The sequence below is a fragment of the Acartia tonsa genome, chromosome 12, assembly GCF_053477335.1.
Source record: "Acartia tonsa isolate MP-2025a chromosome 12, ASM5347733v1, whole genome shotgun sequence".
Classification (NCBI taxonomy): Eukaryota; Metazoa; Arthropoda; class Copepoda; order Calanoida; family Acartiidae; genus Acartia; species Acartia tonsa.
Window position 1 is genome coordinate 15235084 of NC_137271.1, and position 19899 is coordinate 15254982.

At 31.8% G+C, this 19899-nt stretch overlaps 1 protein-coding gene across 1 annotated transcript in view; it reads right to left on the reverse strand.

Moving 5' to 3' along the window:
- Nucleotides 1-226: 226 nt before the first annotated feature.
- Nucleotides 227-19899, reverse strand: part of LOC145333203 (obscurin-like protein 1) — a 71358-nt gene continuing 51685 nt past the window's right edge. The window contains exons 24-30 of the mRNA XM_080178349.1: nucleotides 11278-11336; nucleotides 10311-10369; nucleotides 8165-8243; nucleotides 7057-7092; nucleotides 6342-6423; nucleotides 5996-6080; nucleotides 227-269 (exon numbers count right to left, since the gene is read on the reverse strand). Of these exons, the coding sequence (XP_080034475.1) occupies nucleotides 227-269; nucleotides 5996-6080; nucleotides 6342-6423; nucleotides 7057-7092; nucleotides 8165-8243; nucleotides 10311-10369; nucleotides 11278-11336 (443 nt within the window). The remainder of the gene's footprint in view (nucleotides 270-5995; nucleotides 6081-6341; nucleotides 6424-7056; nucleotides 7093-8164; nucleotides 8244-10310; nucleotides 10370-11277; nucleotides 11337-19899) is intronic.

Consider the following 19899-nt stretch of genomic DNA (forward strand, 5'->3'; position numbering starts at 1 on the left):
ATATATATATATTCGCACTAATCAACAGTATTTGACAAACCATCAACTTTATCTAAAAATGTATTTAAATCATTTATTTTTATTTTTGACATCATCAGTATATACATAGTTTAATTTCAGTCGTCAAAGTAGCTTATCTCTTATAAAATTGCTGTTATTGGTGTTCTACTTATATACATAATTGTCCTATATTTTATTTATCTAATATATAAAGAGACTAATGTGATCAAACTTTCCTTGTTCCTTCAATCTTGTACGGGATAACCAACCTAAAAAAATATTTATCAGGTTAAATCCAAAGACTGTATTATACTCGTACCCAAAGTTTTACATTTGCGTTCCCTCATTCGTTTGCTTTCAAACTTTGGGGACCTTTGATTTCATCTGGAAAAGTCGGTACAAACTAACAATGTCTAAACTTTTAATCTTTTGAATGGGTAATAATTTTGTTTAACATAATTGGGGGTATACATTATTATCCCTGTCTTATCCATTAAGATCCCTGGATACTCTTTCAATATTACGATGAGTGTCATGGATCTGACATTGTAGCGGTACATAGGTACATCTTTCTAAGTCTATGGTTTGATTTAGTCCGAGATTCGAACCCATTGCCTACCAAGTAACATGATATATGAACTTTATGACTCTTTTGGACGTTAAGCATCTGGTATTCAAGTAAGTTTAGGATAGCTTTTTCCAATATGGCCATAATGAAATATAATGTATCATATCGTATTATAGACAATTACGCGGCCAACTAAACTGGAATTAATCTTACAATTTTTCATCTTATTATCCGCGGAAAACTGTCTATAATAAATAACTGCTACGAAATTTTTGTTCCTAATTCTATATAATGTTAATTATTAAATGAGTTGTTACTATACATTTGTTAATGTTCGTTTGTCTATTATGATTTGTAAAGCTTCGCTTTTATGGATGTAGTCATCCTTAATCTTTTTTGTTGTTATATATAAATTATTCATAGGGAAAAAATAAAGTTTACATGTAATATTATAAATACGTATTAGACTTTTAACAGGGTCTTTTCTTATACTATTTTAGAAACTAGCGGCTACGCCTCTAGAGACCTCTAGGGGTACTTTAGGTGATAACGGGGGGGGGGGGGAGGGTAGATATACCACACTTTTCTGGGATCTTGCTGAGTCAAGTATCAACTGTTGGGAATATCAAAGGATGACTCCATGCAAAATTTGAGCCGGATCCGGCCAAAACCGGCCGTGAATTTTATAAAAAACCGGTTTTTTCCGGTTTTTAGGGGGTATCTGTAAATCGATTCAGCTGGAGCAAAACCGGTTGGAGGTACAAAAAATTTTACTTCACATGAAATTTAGCCAATGCAATTGCCTACAAAAATGTACTTCATCATCAACTTGATTGGACAACTCTTTCCCCTCCTAAATGTCCATTAAAACCTCGGAAACGGCAAAAATCGCCAAAAATCAAGCCTTCGGCGGCAAATAACGGCTAAACGGTCAGCCGGAGGCGAATGAAACATAAATAAAGAAATGTCTGCCTCAAAAAGTTGTTCAACATCAAAGAGATGCTTGTAGTCTCTAAAACGACTCCTTCCCCTCCTTTAAGGGGAAAAACTGAAAAAACGCGATTTTAATCTCACGGGACCTTTTGCCCGACCTAAGTCTGGTTATTTGTGAGGTCTAAGAAAAAAAATCAGACTTACGCAAAAGATTATAATTATAATCTTTACACAGAAAAATGGCACGAGGTGAGGGTTTGAGGGGGCAAAATGAGCCGACCAGCAATTTTTGACGGCGCGCAGTGTCGTCGTGCTTCATCCAATCTGAGAATTTTTTTTTCTTAGACCTCACAAATAACCAGACTTAGGTCGGGCAAAAGGTCCCGTGAGATTATCTCAAACCGTTTGGGCGTGGCAGGCCGAAAACCGCAAAAAATGGCCTAAAAATTGACCGGCCTGTTATTTCATCAAAGAAATCCATCAAAAAATCACAATTTGAAATTTTAATTAATTAATAACTTTTTTCTCATAAGAGATAATGACACAAGACTTTCACTTGGTGAAAATTCAGCATTGTGGGCCGCCTAGACTTTATATTTGGTGACCCTGGGGTGACGGGTTCAGTGCCCCCCACACCCACGAAGTGGGCATACTTTTGAAAATCGCGTTTTTTCAGTTTTTCCCCTTAAAGGAGGGGAAGGAGTCGTTTTAGAGACTACAAGCATCTCTTTGATGTTGAACAACTTTTTGAGGCGGACATTTCTTTATTTATGTTTCATTCGCCTCCGGCTGACCGTTTAGCCGTTATTTGCCGCCGAAGGCTTAATTTTTGGCGATTTTTGCCGTTTCCGAGGTTTTAATGGACATTTAGGAGGGGAAAGAGTTGTCCAATCAAGTTGATGATGAAGTACATTTTTGTAGGCAATTGCATTGGCTAAATTTCATGTGAAGTAAAATTTTTTGTACCTCCAACCGGTTTTGCTCCAGCTGAATCGATTTACAGATACCCCCTAAAAACCGGAAAAAAACGTTTTTTTTATAAAATTCACGGCCGGTTTTGGCCGGATCCGGCTCAAATTTTGCATGGAGTCATCCTTTGATATTCCCAACAGTTGATACTTGACTCAGCAAGATCCCAGAAAAGTGTGGTATATCTAGGGGAGGGGCTGTGGTACCCCTTCACCGTATCTGGGGGTTACCAAGATCTTAAGGGACAGACAGATGGACGGACGGAGAAATAGACATCAAGCTACTTTATAAATATTTTTTAAAATTGCCATAAAATTTGATGAATATGAAAGAATACTTTATATTTAAGGGCTTGATTATGGAGTTGCTTTGCCTATAAAATTTATACCCTGTTGTCCTTAGAAACAACACAAAGTATCTCTTAATGATAATTAAGATGAAAAGTTTGAAGTACTCAAATGAACGATCAGACTTCCCGACCCTAATAATTGAAAATAGTCACAAAAAAACAATACAGACTTAATGCAAGGGGAAAGTGACTGTAGAAATGCTGATGAGTTAGGTCCAAAGGGTTGAATATACCCCACCCCCCTCCCCCTGGAAAATAACGAAGGTCGGATACACCTGGCAAACCACTGTGCTAGTCACTTGTTTAGTCACTTACATATTAACTGGCCGACAAGCCCCCAGCAACTAGGGGCTAGAAATATAGCTTAAAACAATCCAAAAATTAGTCATAATCAACACTAGACCTGTGCAAAGCTTGCCTAAAAAAGAGAACCCAACCGGTTCAGTGGTTATTGAGATATTATGCTTAAGACAAAAAAAACTTACTACTTTATACATATAATAGGATACCCATGAAATATAGGTGAATAATATATGGGTAAATAATGAAACACCCTGTAGCATAAAAATAATATAATGTTTAAATAAACCACAGGGACCTTAAGGGATAAGACAGTGAACGACAAAATTATGTTCCAATTCTCTAAAAAAAGAAAAGCTATGGATTGGACGATGCTTGTTTAAATTAACCAATAAAGATTTAATAAAAGTCTCAAAAGTTTTAAGCCAATGAATAAGAAAACATGTTTATGAAAATTTAGGTACTAGTCTAATATCCAGTCCAATATCACCCCCCCCTCCCACCATGAGAAATGAATATATGTAGATATAACTATCTATTTACAGAGCTATAAAGTTTTTATCTTCATACACAAATATTATCATATGTAAATTATACATGACGTGGACACGCTTTTTTTTACAGTAGCGAAGCTACGCTACAAGTGTTCCTGTCTGTTTGTCCTTCAGTCTGTCTGTAATGGTAGGGTGGTCGTTGTTGATAATTTACTTTCAAGTATGCTTTCAAAACCGTTTAATATTCGTTGGATTAGAACTGGTTCTCAGCCATACTCTGAAATCAATGATGTAGAGCATCGTATTACAGATAATTTTCCACGAATAATAAAATAAAAATCATAGAATTAATACCAGTTTTGTTTGCCCGGGCCATTAGCCCCTCGGGTTTAACTAAACTGGCTTTAATCTTATATTTTATTTTAATATCCGAGGAAAGCTGTCTATAATACGATGCGATAAATAATTATTCCTACACTCCCAAAGAAATTCCCTTTTTTTTCTCTGCCCTTCTGTTCTAAATTATTTCTTCTTTCCTTGTCCCTTCACTAACCCTTCACTGTATATTCATATCTTATGAATGTTGTCATCCTTGTTATCTATGTTATTCATGGTAATATTCATGACAATCATAATATTAATGTCAAACTTTTACTTCAGTTCATGTCTTATTTTACTAAAATATCCAATTCTATTATATGAAGTAGTATGGTTTTTTTTGGTCTGAAGCTTAAGATATCAATAGTTACTGAACTAATTGAGTTTTCCTTCACAGGATAGCTTCATTTGGGTTCCTAAGTGGTTTTAGGCTATTTAATTCTTAAATTTAAGACTTGAGATGGTTTTAGGCTATTCTGTTCTACATGACCATAAGAATATACAGCTCCCAGATGGTAGAGGCGCAACCTCTAGTTTATTACAAAGTATGAGAATAAAAAGAACACACTAAAGTAACTATTAATAAACCAGCATATATGATTTTTGAGTTGGTATAGCTCCTTTTATTATTGTTTTTTTTTAAAGCGAAGCTTTTCTATAATTAGGATCGGTCCGTTTGTCCGTACGTCCGTCCGTCCGAGATAGATAGCTTTTATTCGTTAATTTAGGCATGTTAGAATTATTCTATCGATTTCAAACTTTGCATGACGATTCCTGTAGTAGTTAGGTACAATTTAGAAAGCGTAGCAACTCTATAATCATTACCAGAATGTCCGTATGTCCATTTTAAACATGTTCATTTTTCTACTTTTTTAACAACACATTTTTATGTGATTTAATTATCCGTTTGATCTGATTTTTGGTATATTGATTCTTGGACAATAAAAAACAATATTATAAGCGAAGCAACTCTATAATCAAGTCATAAAAATGTAAGTATGTCCATAAACATTATCCTGTATCAAGCAGTTTTTCAACAAATTTACTCACAATTTTGCTTCGACTCTTATACTTTTATATTCTGATTATTCAGTTTAGACACTATACAAGTGTTAATGTCCGTTTGTCCTACCGTTTCAGTGCTTCGCTTTTATGGATGTTGTCATCCTTGTTTTATTTTGTAAATTCAACAAAATATAATGAAGCCTGCAAGAAATACCACGCTTTAACTGCTGAAAGACTGCCACGAGTAGAGCAAATACCACAAATTTGAAGCCATCAGCTTCTATAACAAAAAAGTTCTAGGCATTTTAAAATGACATTTTATTTACAATGAAAATTTTGAAAGAATTGCAATGCTCATGTTGAAAACTTTGAAATTAAACTATGTGGCCTAGAAACAAAATTATAAGCTTATTGTTGTCATAAATTTAGGTTTCCAGTAACTAATTATATTTTTACAATGAAAATACCCATTTTTATAGTCAAAATCATTAAAAAAAATTAAGTTTAACTTGCATTGTACCGAGTGTACTGTAGCCAATCAGAAGGCTGAATCAGCTTAACAACCAATCAAAGCTGAGCTTGTATTAGTTTACCCCTTTGTTTCCGCTATGATTTTTGTTTAAAAATGCATTTTAAATCGAATTTTTTTCCATAGATTTTTATTATTTATTGTGCTGTTTTTATTGTAGAAATGTAATTAGTTACCAGCAATCTAAGTTTCTGACAAAGATAAGGCTATAATTTTGTGTCTAGGCGACGTAATTTAATATTTTTTTTTCTTATATGAGCATTGGAAATCTTTCAAAAATTTCATTGTACATAAAATGCTATTTTAAAATGACTAGAACTTTTTTGTTATTGAAGCTGAAAGCTTTAAATTTGGGGTATTGGGTCTACTTGTGGCAGTCTTTCAGCAGTTAAAGCGTGGTATTTCTTGCAGGCGTCCTTAAAGTTACGGTCAACCAATGAGAAATAGGCGGCAATAAAATAAAACTGCACCTGCACTGTTCTTTATGAATATAAGAATTCATTCGTTCACTGAAGCTATGGAGAATTGCTACACAGCTAACTGGATCTGCGGGTCCTATAGAAAAGAACAGTAAAGTAAAATACAGTTAAGACAATTGTTAAGACAATATTTTTTTTAAAAACCCACATTAATGACTAAAAGTTAAATGGTTAGTTGTCTAAAAAGGGTTAATCCTTTAAAAATGAGAACAGGCGGACTTTTCAGTGTTTAAGAGTAATTGAAAGAAAAAAATCATGAACAGAGTTGGGATATTTCTAAAAAGCCTGTGCAAAAAAGCCTGTGGTTGTCTGCAATTGTACATACAATTAAATTTACCTAAAACAGGTGGACTTTCTCCTTGCGTAACATTCATAATACACTTGGACTGCAACATTTCCTCCCCACGGTTGGATGGAGTCTAAAATAGTTATATTATAGAATAAGGATAACTTATGAAAATGATTAATTTCTCCAAAGTATGAAGCTTTATCCTAATTTTAGTATCTTTCAACTATCTGTAGAAAACAAGGATGACAACATCAATGAATATCAAAGAACAAAAATATTTGTATATATAACAGAAAATCCCAAAACTTTTGATATTATATAGGAATTTTTATAAACCAATCTTAAAGCACAAAATTTTACTAAAAAAAGCATCATACGCATCTTTTGAAATATTTATGCTCTAAATGCGCCGTATTTGCAGAGATAATGAGAAAGGCCTTTTCTAAGTTTAATGTATTTTAATACAGAGGACAAGGATGTATAATTATTTTTTCTGTATTCCTTCTAATTGTATCAGAAAATAGGAAAACGCAGTTTATTCTGAATCAGCCTGTATATAGTTTTGTAGCATGACCGACAGACCAACAGACCAAGTAAATTATATCCTAGATGTTTATTAGTACCAAGAAACACAAATTGTAATTGTAAATTGGGGCTATGGCGACCAAACAGAACAATGAGGTGCAAATGTTTTTGCCTATATAAAAGGCATATAACTTTGTATCTTAGATGTATAAGAGCGCGGCTCCTATAAAAAATTTACCTTGCAGCATAATAACCCAGCATCCGTTGTTTGCACCTAAAATATAAAAAAATATTAAAATATTGTGTAATCCGCAAGGTATTTAAAGTGTCTCTAGCTAATAGCTCACCCATAGAATGGTTTGAACCCACCTGAGGGGGAGTAAGTTTTTGCAATTGTTGAAAATTGGCAGTTTCTGTGTAATACAAGTTGTCGCAAATATAGGAATTAAATATAAAGTTTTATCTTGGTTTTTTTCTTTGCCTCACTCCTGTGTAGGACCTTAACCTTGCAGGGCAACTTAGTACTCAAATAACCCTACCGAACCTGACTTAGGCATAGGGGGGGGGGGGGTTTCAGTGCTCGCCTAGGCACTTAAAGGAAAACTGCCGAAATTTTAACAGTTCATCTAAGGCATTCAAAGTGAATTATATGGCAGCTTCGCTTCTAGAAAATTTAAATACAAAGAAAGAGAAAAAAATATAAAAATGCAATAATGATAATATTATAAATTTATTCATGAATTGAGAAAAGAATCTAGATTGCTTTTCTGATTAAATGTCTTACAGATATACAGACAGAGATACAGGAATAGGACTAATTTCTTATTTGCATTATTATGGCTTTGATAGCTAAAAAAGGGGGTAATTCTTTTTCGCATATTTTCCGGAAATTTGTGTGTAAATCTTAAGTCAAGTGCACTTATTAAGTCAACCTGTTCTAATAGTCTAATGATAGTCTTTGAAAACTGCTAAATTATATACAATTTTATGTAGATAAAAATTATAGACAAATTTGAAAAATTAAATAAAACTAGAAAAGATTGGCTATATTTCTTAAAATATGACAGACAAACAAACAAACATCCGGACAGACAGACACAAAGACAAACAGAGAACACTGTTATAAAGCAGTGATCTCATGGCCTATAAATTGATGTAAATCCCCAATGACGAAACACAAAACTAAACTTTCTGTAGATTACAAAAGTGGTTGAAACGTTTGGACACTCAACTTAATGAACCAACCGATAAAAATTTCCAAAATCTATTAAGCTTATGAATAAGAAAACGTTGTTATAACACTTTGGAGACTAGAGTAATAAACAGAAAATATTTAGAAAAAATACCTTGTAGATAATAAGTTTATGATTTCCTAATCCATCATCTTCTTGTTCTATGCTTCCATCCTCTAGTTCCATTGGCAATCTACAAATAATAAATCCGTGGATTTTTTTTCTCAAATTTTTATTCTAATATCTCAGAACATTAGGAAGGTAAATTTCTTTACTCTCTGGTCTTATACTAATATTCTATTTTTAAATCGAATCTTTTCTATAATAAGGGTTGGTCCGTCCGTACGAGATAGATAGCTTTTATTCGTTAATTTAGGCATGTTAGAGTTTTCTAATCTATTTCAAACTTTGCATGGTGATTCCTGTAGTATTTAGGTACGATTTAGAAAGCGTAGCAACTCTATAATCATTACCAGAATGTCCTTACGTTCATTTTAAACAAGTAGATTTTTCTACTATTTCAACAACAATTTTTTATGTGATCTAATTATTCGTTTGATCTAATTTTTGATATATTAATTTCTTGGACAACAAAGAACAATTTTTTAAGCGAAGCAACTCTATAATAAAGTTCCAAAAATGTAAGGATGTCCATAAACATTATCCCGTATCAAGCAGTTTTCAACAAATTTACTCACAATTTTGCTTCGACTCTAATACTTTTATATTCTGATTATTCAGTTCTGACACTATACAAGTGTTAATATCCGTTTGTCCTACCGTTTCAGTGCTTCGCTTTTATGGATGTTGTCATCCTTGTTTTTTCTATTATCACGTCAAAAAGTTTTATAGGCAAGTCGCGAATTATCAATCAATGAAGTTGTTTTCATAGTTTTCATAGCTTTTCTAGTCGATCATCTAGTTATTTTTGATATATGATTTTTTTGGAGACAAAGAAAGTCCCTCAAAAAAATTCTTACGTCATAACAATGAGGGATGAGGAGTGGGAAAGAAAACCCCCAAAAATAAATGGATAATTCCTCATTTTTATAACGTCCCATTGAGCAATTTTTTTCACGAAGTTCATTGGTAATCTATGAAGTTTTAAATTATAATGGAAAATCATAAAAAGCGCAAGAACAAGCTAATAAAAAAGAACTACAATTACAAATGTATATTATACAAAAAAGTAATATTTTTACAACCAATTTAGTTCAATTCTTGTGATTAAATGGTTGAATGTACTTTAGATATCTTGTTAATATTAATTCTTTGAAGAACAGCTACTCTTTAATTATGTCTGTCTATAATTGATATATTAGTTTATATCACTTCTAATTAATGTAAAAACAAGTTCAATTCAAAGTTGGGGGGTTGCACAATTTTATCTTTTAGCTTTTTATCTTGTTATTGTTGCGCTAGTTCTAAACATAACAACCTTGTTTTATTCATTTTACTTATATATATCAAACAATTCATTTTTTTCATGGACATTGACGATTTCTCGTATAAATTGTATCTGGATAATAGAAATAAGATTTTTATGCATATTTTATTTTATAATTCGTTGGATGTTGCACTAGATTTTTATGTAATGTAATAAAGTGATACTCCCAGCTGTCTAAATTAACGATACCTCCCTCCATCCCCTTCTGTCCTACTGAATAAACGAAGTGATCATTTTTATGTTATGAAATGATAATGATAATTGAGAAAACTTGTTCCCCTCCATGATTTTCAATTAGAAGTATCTCAGTTTTCAAGTGAATGATAACCATCTATTTAATCTAATTTACAGCCGATTAGTAATATGATTTCAACCAATCAAACAGTTTAATTTGATATAGATTGACGGATTGACGGCTGCAGCTTTATAAATACTCAAGTGGTTTTGCCCCTAGCCTCTAGGTGAAAAGGAAAATAGCTGAAACCATTCGAGAAATAAATTGTCAAATCTCAAATTTTCTATGGACAAACGGACATTTGTAATTATAGAAAATGATCTCTATTATTAATAACGCATCGTATTATAGACAGCTATCGGCGGATATTAAAATAAAAAATTATTAGATTTAAATCAGTCTTTGTTAAACTCGAGTATCAAAAGCCCGGTTGAATTTTTAAAAAAATTTTCTTGAAAATTGTCTGTAATACGATGCTATACATGATTTTTCTGTATGGCTAAGAACCGGTTCTAATCTAGCGGATAATAGTCGGTTTCAAAGTCATACTGAAAAAATCATTATTAAATAAATCATACCTGTCAATAGAAAAGTAGACGGGGGCAAAAACATCTCGAACTTTTACTTTAAATTCAACCTAAAAAAAATTAAGTATAATAAAAATTATAAAATACTCTGTATAAAGAATTGTAAATAAAAACAAGGATGACAACATCCATAAGTAGCGAAGCACAAAAAATCGTGGATGGAAATACGTAAAAGTAGATTTAAAGTGTATTTATCCAAAAAAGTTTGAAAATTGGACCAAAAACACCAAATATATGGGGAAATATGTAAAACATATAAAAATAGCCAAAAATCTGATAAAAGGCAGTCTGGCCGCCATGGTTGTTTTCTTTAAACGACGGGAAATTTAATTTTGATATCTATAACTGAAAAAATTTTGAAAATTGGACCATAAACACTGAAGATATGGAGAATAATGTGAAAAATACAAAAATAGCCTAAAACCTGCAAAAAGGCAGTCTGGCCGTCATGGTTGTTTTCTTTAAACGACGGGAAATTTAATTCTTATATCTATAACTGAAAAAAATTTGAAAATTGGACCATAAACACTGAAGATATGGTGGAAATGTGAAAAATACAAAAATAGCCTAAAACCTGCAAAATGGCAGTGTGGCCGTCATGGTTGTTTCTGTAAATGACAGAAAATTTAATTTTGATATCAATAACTGAAAAAATTTTGAAAATCGGACCATAAACACTGAAGATATGGAGAAAAATGTGAAAAATACAAAAATAGCCTAAAACCTGCTAAAAAGGGGTCCGACCGTCTTTGATGTTTTATAGTTAATTGTGCTCCTTAATAATTGGAATGTTGTCAAAAAATTTCAGCTGTCTATCTTTAATAGGAGCCGAGAAAATCACGTTTCCCCTATTCTGTCTCAGACGGACGGACGGACGGACAGACGGACGGACGGACGGACAGACGGACGGACATTTCGAATTATAGAGTAGCTTCGCTACTAAAAACATTGTGCTTACCTTAGAATTATGTGGAACTTCAATTATATCTGGCAATCTCTCCAGGAATGAATTATGACCTGAAAATATTAATCAATAATTTTCAGGCGATTTCACTGTCATAGGATATGAACCGTTAGAGCTTTTTTTGATTTGATGCTCATCTGGGTTAGATTGACCTCATAAACTATAAAAATATCCGCCGGATTATAAATAGAAAAGCCATTATAAAAAATTATGTATAGCATCGTATTACAGACAATTTTCCACGAATGTTAAAATAACTGGTTTTATTCTTTTTTTTCATTTTAATGTATGCGGAAAGCTGTCTATAATACGATTAAATTTTTAAAAAAAATATTCAGAATGTATGTATACGGTATAAGGTAAAGTTCACGTTTTTTATTGTCTTTTTATATCAGCTTCCATTTCATGAAACATGGATTAAATAATGATTTCTTTCTTCAGATGCAATATCTCTCAGTTTCTGATTTTATCTACCAATGGATTTATTATTAATAGGATCTAACATAAGATTTTTATGTAATCTAATAAATTGAAACACGCAGCGGGATAAAATAACGATTCTCTCTTCCACCCACTTTACCCCATCCCCCTCTCCTAGTATACTGGATAAACGCACTGACCAATAAATGATAGCAATGTTAGCAAACTAAATTGACGATAATTTTTATCCACGTATATTTTACATCCATTTATTTAGCTTTCATGTAAATATTGAAAAATGAATATTTGATTTCCTCGTCTAAGTAAAAAATCTATAAATATCTTGAATACAGGGATAAGAAAATGGACGTTTTTAATTTGATTCTTCCTTTTGTAGTCTTTCATTGAAAGAGGGAAGAAAGGATATACAATGTATATCAATTCTATGGCATGGCTGAAGCAAATAATAGACAAATGACGTCATATAATACAAATGACCAATGATAGGCAAGTTTACATTTTACCATTGGTCAATATAAATGTTTACTGTCCTACCATTGCATTGGTCATATGTATTGTATGACGTCATTTTTATTAGGCATTATAAGCTGCTTTTCTCTTTCCCTGTTCAATATGAATGGATTTAGGATTTAGTATTTACTAGTATTTTGTCTAAGGGCGTGCTAGATGGTGAAACCCCCTTAAAAAAATTTGAATTTTATACCTATGAATATGGCAATTTATAGGTGATACTAGGAAGGGGGGGGAAATTGAACTGAGAATGAATATAGAATATACGTGGATATTATGACAGGGAAAAAATTGTTGTCAATTTAGGTTGCTAACATTGAAATCACTTACTGGCCGTTTATCTAGTAGGAGAAGAGGGGATGGGGTAAAGATGTAAATAGGGCAGATCGTTATTTTAGCGAGCCACAAGTTTCACTTTCTTAAAGTACATGATAATCTGGTGTAAGATCTAAGTAATAATAAAGCTATTGCTGTGAATTCTTCTGATCGCTAAAGTTTTATAAACACGTTCTTTCATTCACTAGCTTTAAAAGTTTGTAAAATCAGAGGTAGATCCTTAAAAAACTTTTGCCTCGCTAAAAGTTATTTGCCTCACTTAAATTAGTAAGGCTTGCTAAAAATTTTGAGAGGATAAATTTAGTGAGGCAAATAATTTTTAGCGAGGCAAAAGTTTTTTAAGGATCCACCTCTGATCCAAAACTTTCTTTAAGAATTCACTTTAGGATTAGGTATTTTAGAGTATAGACTAAATGTTTTCAAACTTTTATTTTTTATAATTTAGGGTGTATACAAATTTATCTTTTAAGATTCCAAAACGGATGATTTTATATATATTGGAATAGTATGCAAAATGTATTTGTGCTCCGTGCACCCCTCGAAAAATTAATGTGCACGCATATAATATAAGATTATAAGAATTTAGCCTTTCATGTTATATATTAATTCAAATATTATAGATCCAAATAAATTTCAAGAAATGCGCATTTAGTAAAATAAATACTTTCTAAAATAGGCACTTTATTAAGTGCTTTGACTATTTAGGTACCCTAATAAAAAGATAGTTAAAAGATAGCGAGAGTTTGATTTTATGGAACTAGCTATCTAACAAAAAGATAATATGTATATCATCGAAACAGAATTTTAAAACAAGGATGACAACATCCATAAAAGCGAAGCACTGAAACGGTAGGAAAACGGACATTAACACTTGTATAGTGTCAAAACTGAATAATCATAATATAAATGTATAAGAGTCAAAGCAAAATTGTAAGAAAATTTGTTGAAAAACTGCTTGATTCAGGATAATGTTTATGGACATACGGACATTTTGGTGATGATTATAGAGTTTCTACGCTTTCTAAATCGTACCTAACTATTAAAGTAATCACCATGCAAAATTTAAAATCGATAGGACAATTCTAGCATGCCTAAATTAACGAAAAAAAGGCTATCCGTTACGGACGTACGGATGGATGGGCGTACGGACTTACGGACCCTAATTATAGACAAGCTTCGCTTTTAAAAATATTTAAGGACATAATACCTACTAGAGATAAAATAAAATGGCTCATTAATAATTGCACTGACTATATCTATCTAAGATAGCTAGAAGCCAGAAGGACATAAAGATATCTAGTAGAGATATAATAAAATGACTCATTATTAATTGCATTAAATATCTACCTAACATAGCTAGAAGCTAGAAAGCCGGGCTCGGCTGCCGCGCGTCAGCCGCGACAAAGCTCCAAGATATTATCTAAGATAGCTAGAAGCCAGAAAGACATAAAGATATCTAGTAGAGATATAATAAAATGACTCGTTATTAATTGCATTGGATATCTACCTAACATAGCTAGAAGCTAGAAAGCCGGGCTCGGCAGCCGCGCGTCAGCCGCGACAAAGCTCCAAATTTAAAACTGTTTGGATGTTTTTGAAAATACGGATTGCCCATATATGGGGCAGATTTAGACTTCCAGCTGATATTTAAAATTGTAAAAGGTTGATTTCCCTCTTTGGCCTACAGCCGGCTGACGTGCGGCTGCCGAGCCCTGATGAAATGATTCATGTGCTGAACAATGTAAAACATTCCTTAACCTTGGCAATGAGAGTTACTATTCAGGGAAAATGGATTTGTATTAGCAAGACAATTTGTAAATCCCTTTATACAAACAACAAGATATATGTCTGTACCAAAGGATCTCGCTAACTGCTGAACCGATATGGTTCTCCTCTACAAAGTAGATTCTTGTTAGGTCCTGTGAAGGTTTAAAGCTATATTATCAGTATATCCTCCCTAAGATTTCATATTAAAACTCAAATTAAATGGGGGGGGGGGGTGGAATTAAATCACCTTACCATTTCAAGAGCTTCTAGAGGCTCCGCTAGTAATAAATAATCATCAAATTAAATAGGGGTAGGGCCGGGGGGGGGGGGGGGGGTTAAATTAAATCACCTTAACATTTCAAGAGCTTCTAGAGGCCCCGCTAATAGTAAATAATCATCTTGCTATTATTTGTTTTAAGTTTTTTTTTACAATTAGGATATGTCCTTATGGGAAACTCTTATAGTAAATTTTAGCATGTAAGTACCATCTTATCGAGTTTAAACCTTTAAGCTACGAATTTGACAACTATTTAATTCAACTCTCTTATTACTAGACTAACAGTGAATGTATATTTATCATACAGTTTTATAGACTGGTTTTTTCGCGAATGCTGAAAATGAGTTTTTCTTTAAATATGTGATTTATATTTTCAAAATTATTTTCAGTGTACATTTCCCTTCCTGGTCAGTACAGTACATTAATTTAAACTCATGCTTATTTCACACACACACAAACACACACACATACATACACACACACACAAACACACACACATACACACACACACAAATACACATTTTTTTACTATTAAACGCAGGGTGTTCAAAAAAATAATATATTGTTTATAATTCCATAAATTGCTTAAATTTAAGATGTAAGATGTAGTCAGGGACTATTATTCAACTGCAGTTATGTTAGGCATTTTACATCTAAAGTGTTGGAGATTGCTAGAGCATAACTTATTACAGAGCACTTAAAGGACTCCTGGATAAAGTAATAAAATTAAAGGGGTGATTGCCTTTTCTCAAGCCTTTGGAATTACCAATATGGTTCTTCTTTAAAATGCAGGTCCTGGAAAGGTTTATAACTATGTAGGGGTTTTGGGGGACTACCCCAACCCCACCCTAGTAAAGAATTTGGGAGGGGAGGTGGGTTAATTAATTATCCCCCATACCATTAAAAAGCGTCTATAGGTATATTGGGGCGAAGCCGCTGGTATCTTAGTATAAAAACATCCTGAAAGATAAAAGCATGCTTTTTTAGATCGTACACACACTCACACACACACACACACATACACACACACTCACTCACACACACATACTATAACACATACACCTTGAAAAAAAAACTATTTACATGGTGAACATATTTTAAATTCTACACTTCTTGCACAGATAACTATAGTGGGAAAGTTAGGTAGTTAGAATTGTCTCCATAGAATAGATAGATATAGAAGGATATTTAGTTAGATAGCTTTTTAGATATCATAGATAACTGTAGATGGAAAATTAAGTAGATAAATTTGTATTGCTAGCATATAGATGGAAAATAAGTTAGAGATATTTGTATACATTGAATAGACAGATATAGAGGATATTTAGGTAGATAGATTTGTAGAGATAGATATCATAGATAACTGTAGATGGAAAATTAAGTAGATACATTTGTATTGCTAGCATATATGGAAAAAAAGTTAGAGATATTTGTATACATTGAATAGATATAAATGGATATTTAGTTAGAAAGATATGTAGGTATAGGTATAGATATCATATATAACTATTGATAGAAAATTAGGCAGATAGATTTGTATTGCTAGCTTAAAAATGGAAAATGATGCAGATAGATCTTCATACATAGAATAGATAGACATAGATTGTTATTATGTGATATAGTTATATGTATAGATATCAAAGACAACTATTGATAGAAAATTAGGTTATAGATTTGTACTTGAATAGTTATTTGAGAAGTTTTCTAAACTGTCTCAATGGATGTAGAATATACGTTGATATTATGAATGGAAAAAATTGTAGTCAATTTAGCTTGTTAACATACAAATCTTTTATTGGACAGATCGTTGATCTAGTAGTAGAGGACGGAATAGGTTAAAGGGAGTGGAAGGAAGAATTGTTATTTTAGCACGCTGCAACTTTCAATTTAATAGAGAATTTAAAAATCTGGTGTAAGATCCAAGTAATAATATATCCATTACTGTCTCGATTTAGTTAAAGCATCAAACGTTGTTACGAAGTCAAAAGAACATAAATTAAAAAAATACATTACATTTATCTAAAGTACATTGTTCAAATTTTTCTATTTCATAACTATCTTGATTTTAAAAGCGAAGCTTTTCTTTAATTAGGGTTGGTTCATACGAACACGTAACGAAAAGATCTTATATTTGATTTAAAAATATTTTAAAAATTAATTTAATTATCGGGTGGGAAGTGTAGCTAATAAAACCATACCTAACCTGACTTAAAATAAAACTCAAACAAACGAAGTTGCCTCACCGCATACTTTAAATTTATTGAAAAATAAAAGGGAGGCCTGTAATCGAATAAGCACTTTGCCTCCCACTCCTTCCTTTAAATTTATTGAAAAAATTTAATGGAGATGATAGAATAAGCACATTGAGGAAAACCGCAAAATTTTGTCTTTAGAAATAATAATCCATAAATTTTGGGAAATAAAGTTGAAACATCTTTTTGTGCATATTGCTTGTCTGTTTCAAATTAATTTCAAAAACTTTTTACTCATTTTTCACGTTTGACTGCTCAAAGATGTAGCTAAACCAAGAATAATTGTTTACATAAGTTGCGCGGCGAAATATGATTAGTAATTCTTAAAGAAAACTAATACAATTAGAACAGTAAGTTAGATAGAATAGTTATTTATCGCATCGTATTATAGACAACTTTCCACGGATATTAAAATGAAAAGTATAAGATCGAAACTAGTTTTTTTTATTTATTTTTTATTTCAAGATTTCAAGACCTAGTTAAAAAGTAGTAAAGCTACTTTAAAAATGTATGACAACATTGCCTCCAAAAAGTCTATAAATCAAAAATAACGTTTAATCTGCTGTAATTAGGGTTTAAAATTTCATGTAAAAAGGCGATGCAGCAAAATAGCCTGAAACCATCCCAAGACCTAAATTCGATTAACCTTGCTACTTTACATCAGAGAAAAATATCATAATCATGAAAAATGAAGAACTTATCGGCCAGACATTTGTGTGATCTTAATGAACACATACGCAAACAAATACTTGACATAAAAATTAAAATGTTAAAGTATTTAGGAGAATATTACATCATCAAAGTAGTAAATGCCGAACGTGAAGTACTTTTTTTTTGCAATTAACAAGCACAAAAATGTGCAAAGCATATATTATTTTTTTAGTAGAGCTGCTACTCTGTTTCTTGGTATTTTTGTCAGATTATCATAAAAAATAAAAATCTGTAGTTTTTTTTGTTTATTGTTGGAATTAAAAAGCAAAAAATAACAATTGCTTAAAATTTAAAGGAAAAGAAATAAATAACCTAAACGCTATTTTTCATTAATATACTGATCTTAAAGGACCTAATTATTATTCTATATAAATGTCCTAGCATTTATCCACTTTAACTTTGGCTCTTAATAAACATTTATATTTAAAGCCTCACTGAAATTGAAAAAAAAACTTTGTTGGCTAGTTGCTTACGGACAAACAAAAACTTCCATTTATATTTTATGATTAAATACCTATATTGCACAGTTTTGTATAATAGATATTTACAAATTGTAAAAATACAAAAAAAAACAGTCTTAAACAAAGACAATTTTATCTTTTCACTTTAGCAACTTAGGATTTGACAAAATTGTTTGTGTAAATCATAGAATGGTATTTGACAGCAAGAGATAAAATAATAGGTAACACGTTTACTTCTAAGTTAAAGTCTTGGGATGGTTTTGGTCAATTTTTCTGACCATTTCCTCACCCTTCGAATACATAGCCCCTCACAAAAAAGAATCCCTAGAAAAAATACCACCAAAATGTTTTTTTATTATTTCTTTTTAATAAAAACTTAAATTAAAAGTAACTATGCCTCCTATGTGTATTACTGATGATAATAAAACAAGGATGACAACATCCCTAAAAGCGAAGCTCGGAAACGTTAGGACAAACGGACATTAACACTTATAGTGTCGGATTATAAAGTATAAAAGTCGAATGAAACAAAATTGTAAGTAAATCTGCTGAAAACCTGCTAAAATACAGGATATTGTTAAAGGGCATACTAACATTTTTAGGACTTTATTATAGAGATGCTTCGCTTATAACAATGTACTTTTTTGTCATAGAAATTAGTATTCCAAAAATTAGACCAATCGGATAATTTTATCACATACAAATTTGATGTTAAAAAAGTTAAAAAGCAACATGTTTAAAATGGAAAGCTTCGTTTAAAAAAAGGAAATATTACCTATTGATATAACCCTGATAAATAAGATATAGCTGAACATAACATGTAGACAAGCCTAATCAATCAAAATAAATCACGTTCAAGTGCGCAATGCTTATGTCATCCCACACGACTTCGCTCTGTCCTTCATTGACGAACGCATAAAGGGGGTTCATTTGGGGTTCAGTGGCTTTATCTTCTGAAATTTTTTAATAGGGGAGGCATACAATACTCTAAAGCCAACCCCATCACCCTGCAATGAAGTTTTAACCATGGATCTACAGGGATGAGACAAAGGCCGATAAATTGATGTATATCCTTAATAATGATACACCCATTCTATAGATTGAAATTAGTGGTTGAAACGTTGAAACACTCAAATTAATTAACCAACCAATCAAAATGCATTAACGCCACCAAAGATGTTAAGCCAACGAATATGAAAACGTTATTATAAAACTTTTGAAACTAGTGTAATAAACAGCCCATTGTCACCTCTCCCTCTCACTCGCTGGGTTTTAACTCTAGGGGGCTGGAAAATTTGTCAACATTTAACCAATACATTTACTAAATATGGATATCAATTGACTAATCCATTTCCATGAATAGAATACTTTGAGCTTGCTGTTGCTGCGCTACCTATGGACATTTTTGAACTTTTTGGACTTAAAGCGAGCATTTGATTGTGTAATTAAAAAATAATTGTAAGCTAATCAACAAAGCACAATTTTTATCCAAGCAAAAATGCTAGGTCAATTTTTTGTTACAGTTTGTCCAATATGTTTCAACAAATTTTATTTTACTTTTCAACAAGGATATTAATATCCAAGTAGCGAAGTATATATCCTAAAATAAAGAACAACTAAAAATAAAAAAAATAGACTTTTGGAATGAAAGAATAGTTTAGCACAAACTAAATCTTGGTTGGTTGGATAAAACAAGCAGTTACCTAACTTTTCAACCAATAAGTTCAGCCTAAAAAATGGGCGATTTTATTTATCTTCTTTACAATATCCTTTAAGATGCAATTAGGAAATAAAAACAATATATGTTGTAATGACTTTATATCTAAACTATTTTGTATTAATCACGTTTCAGATATTTTTT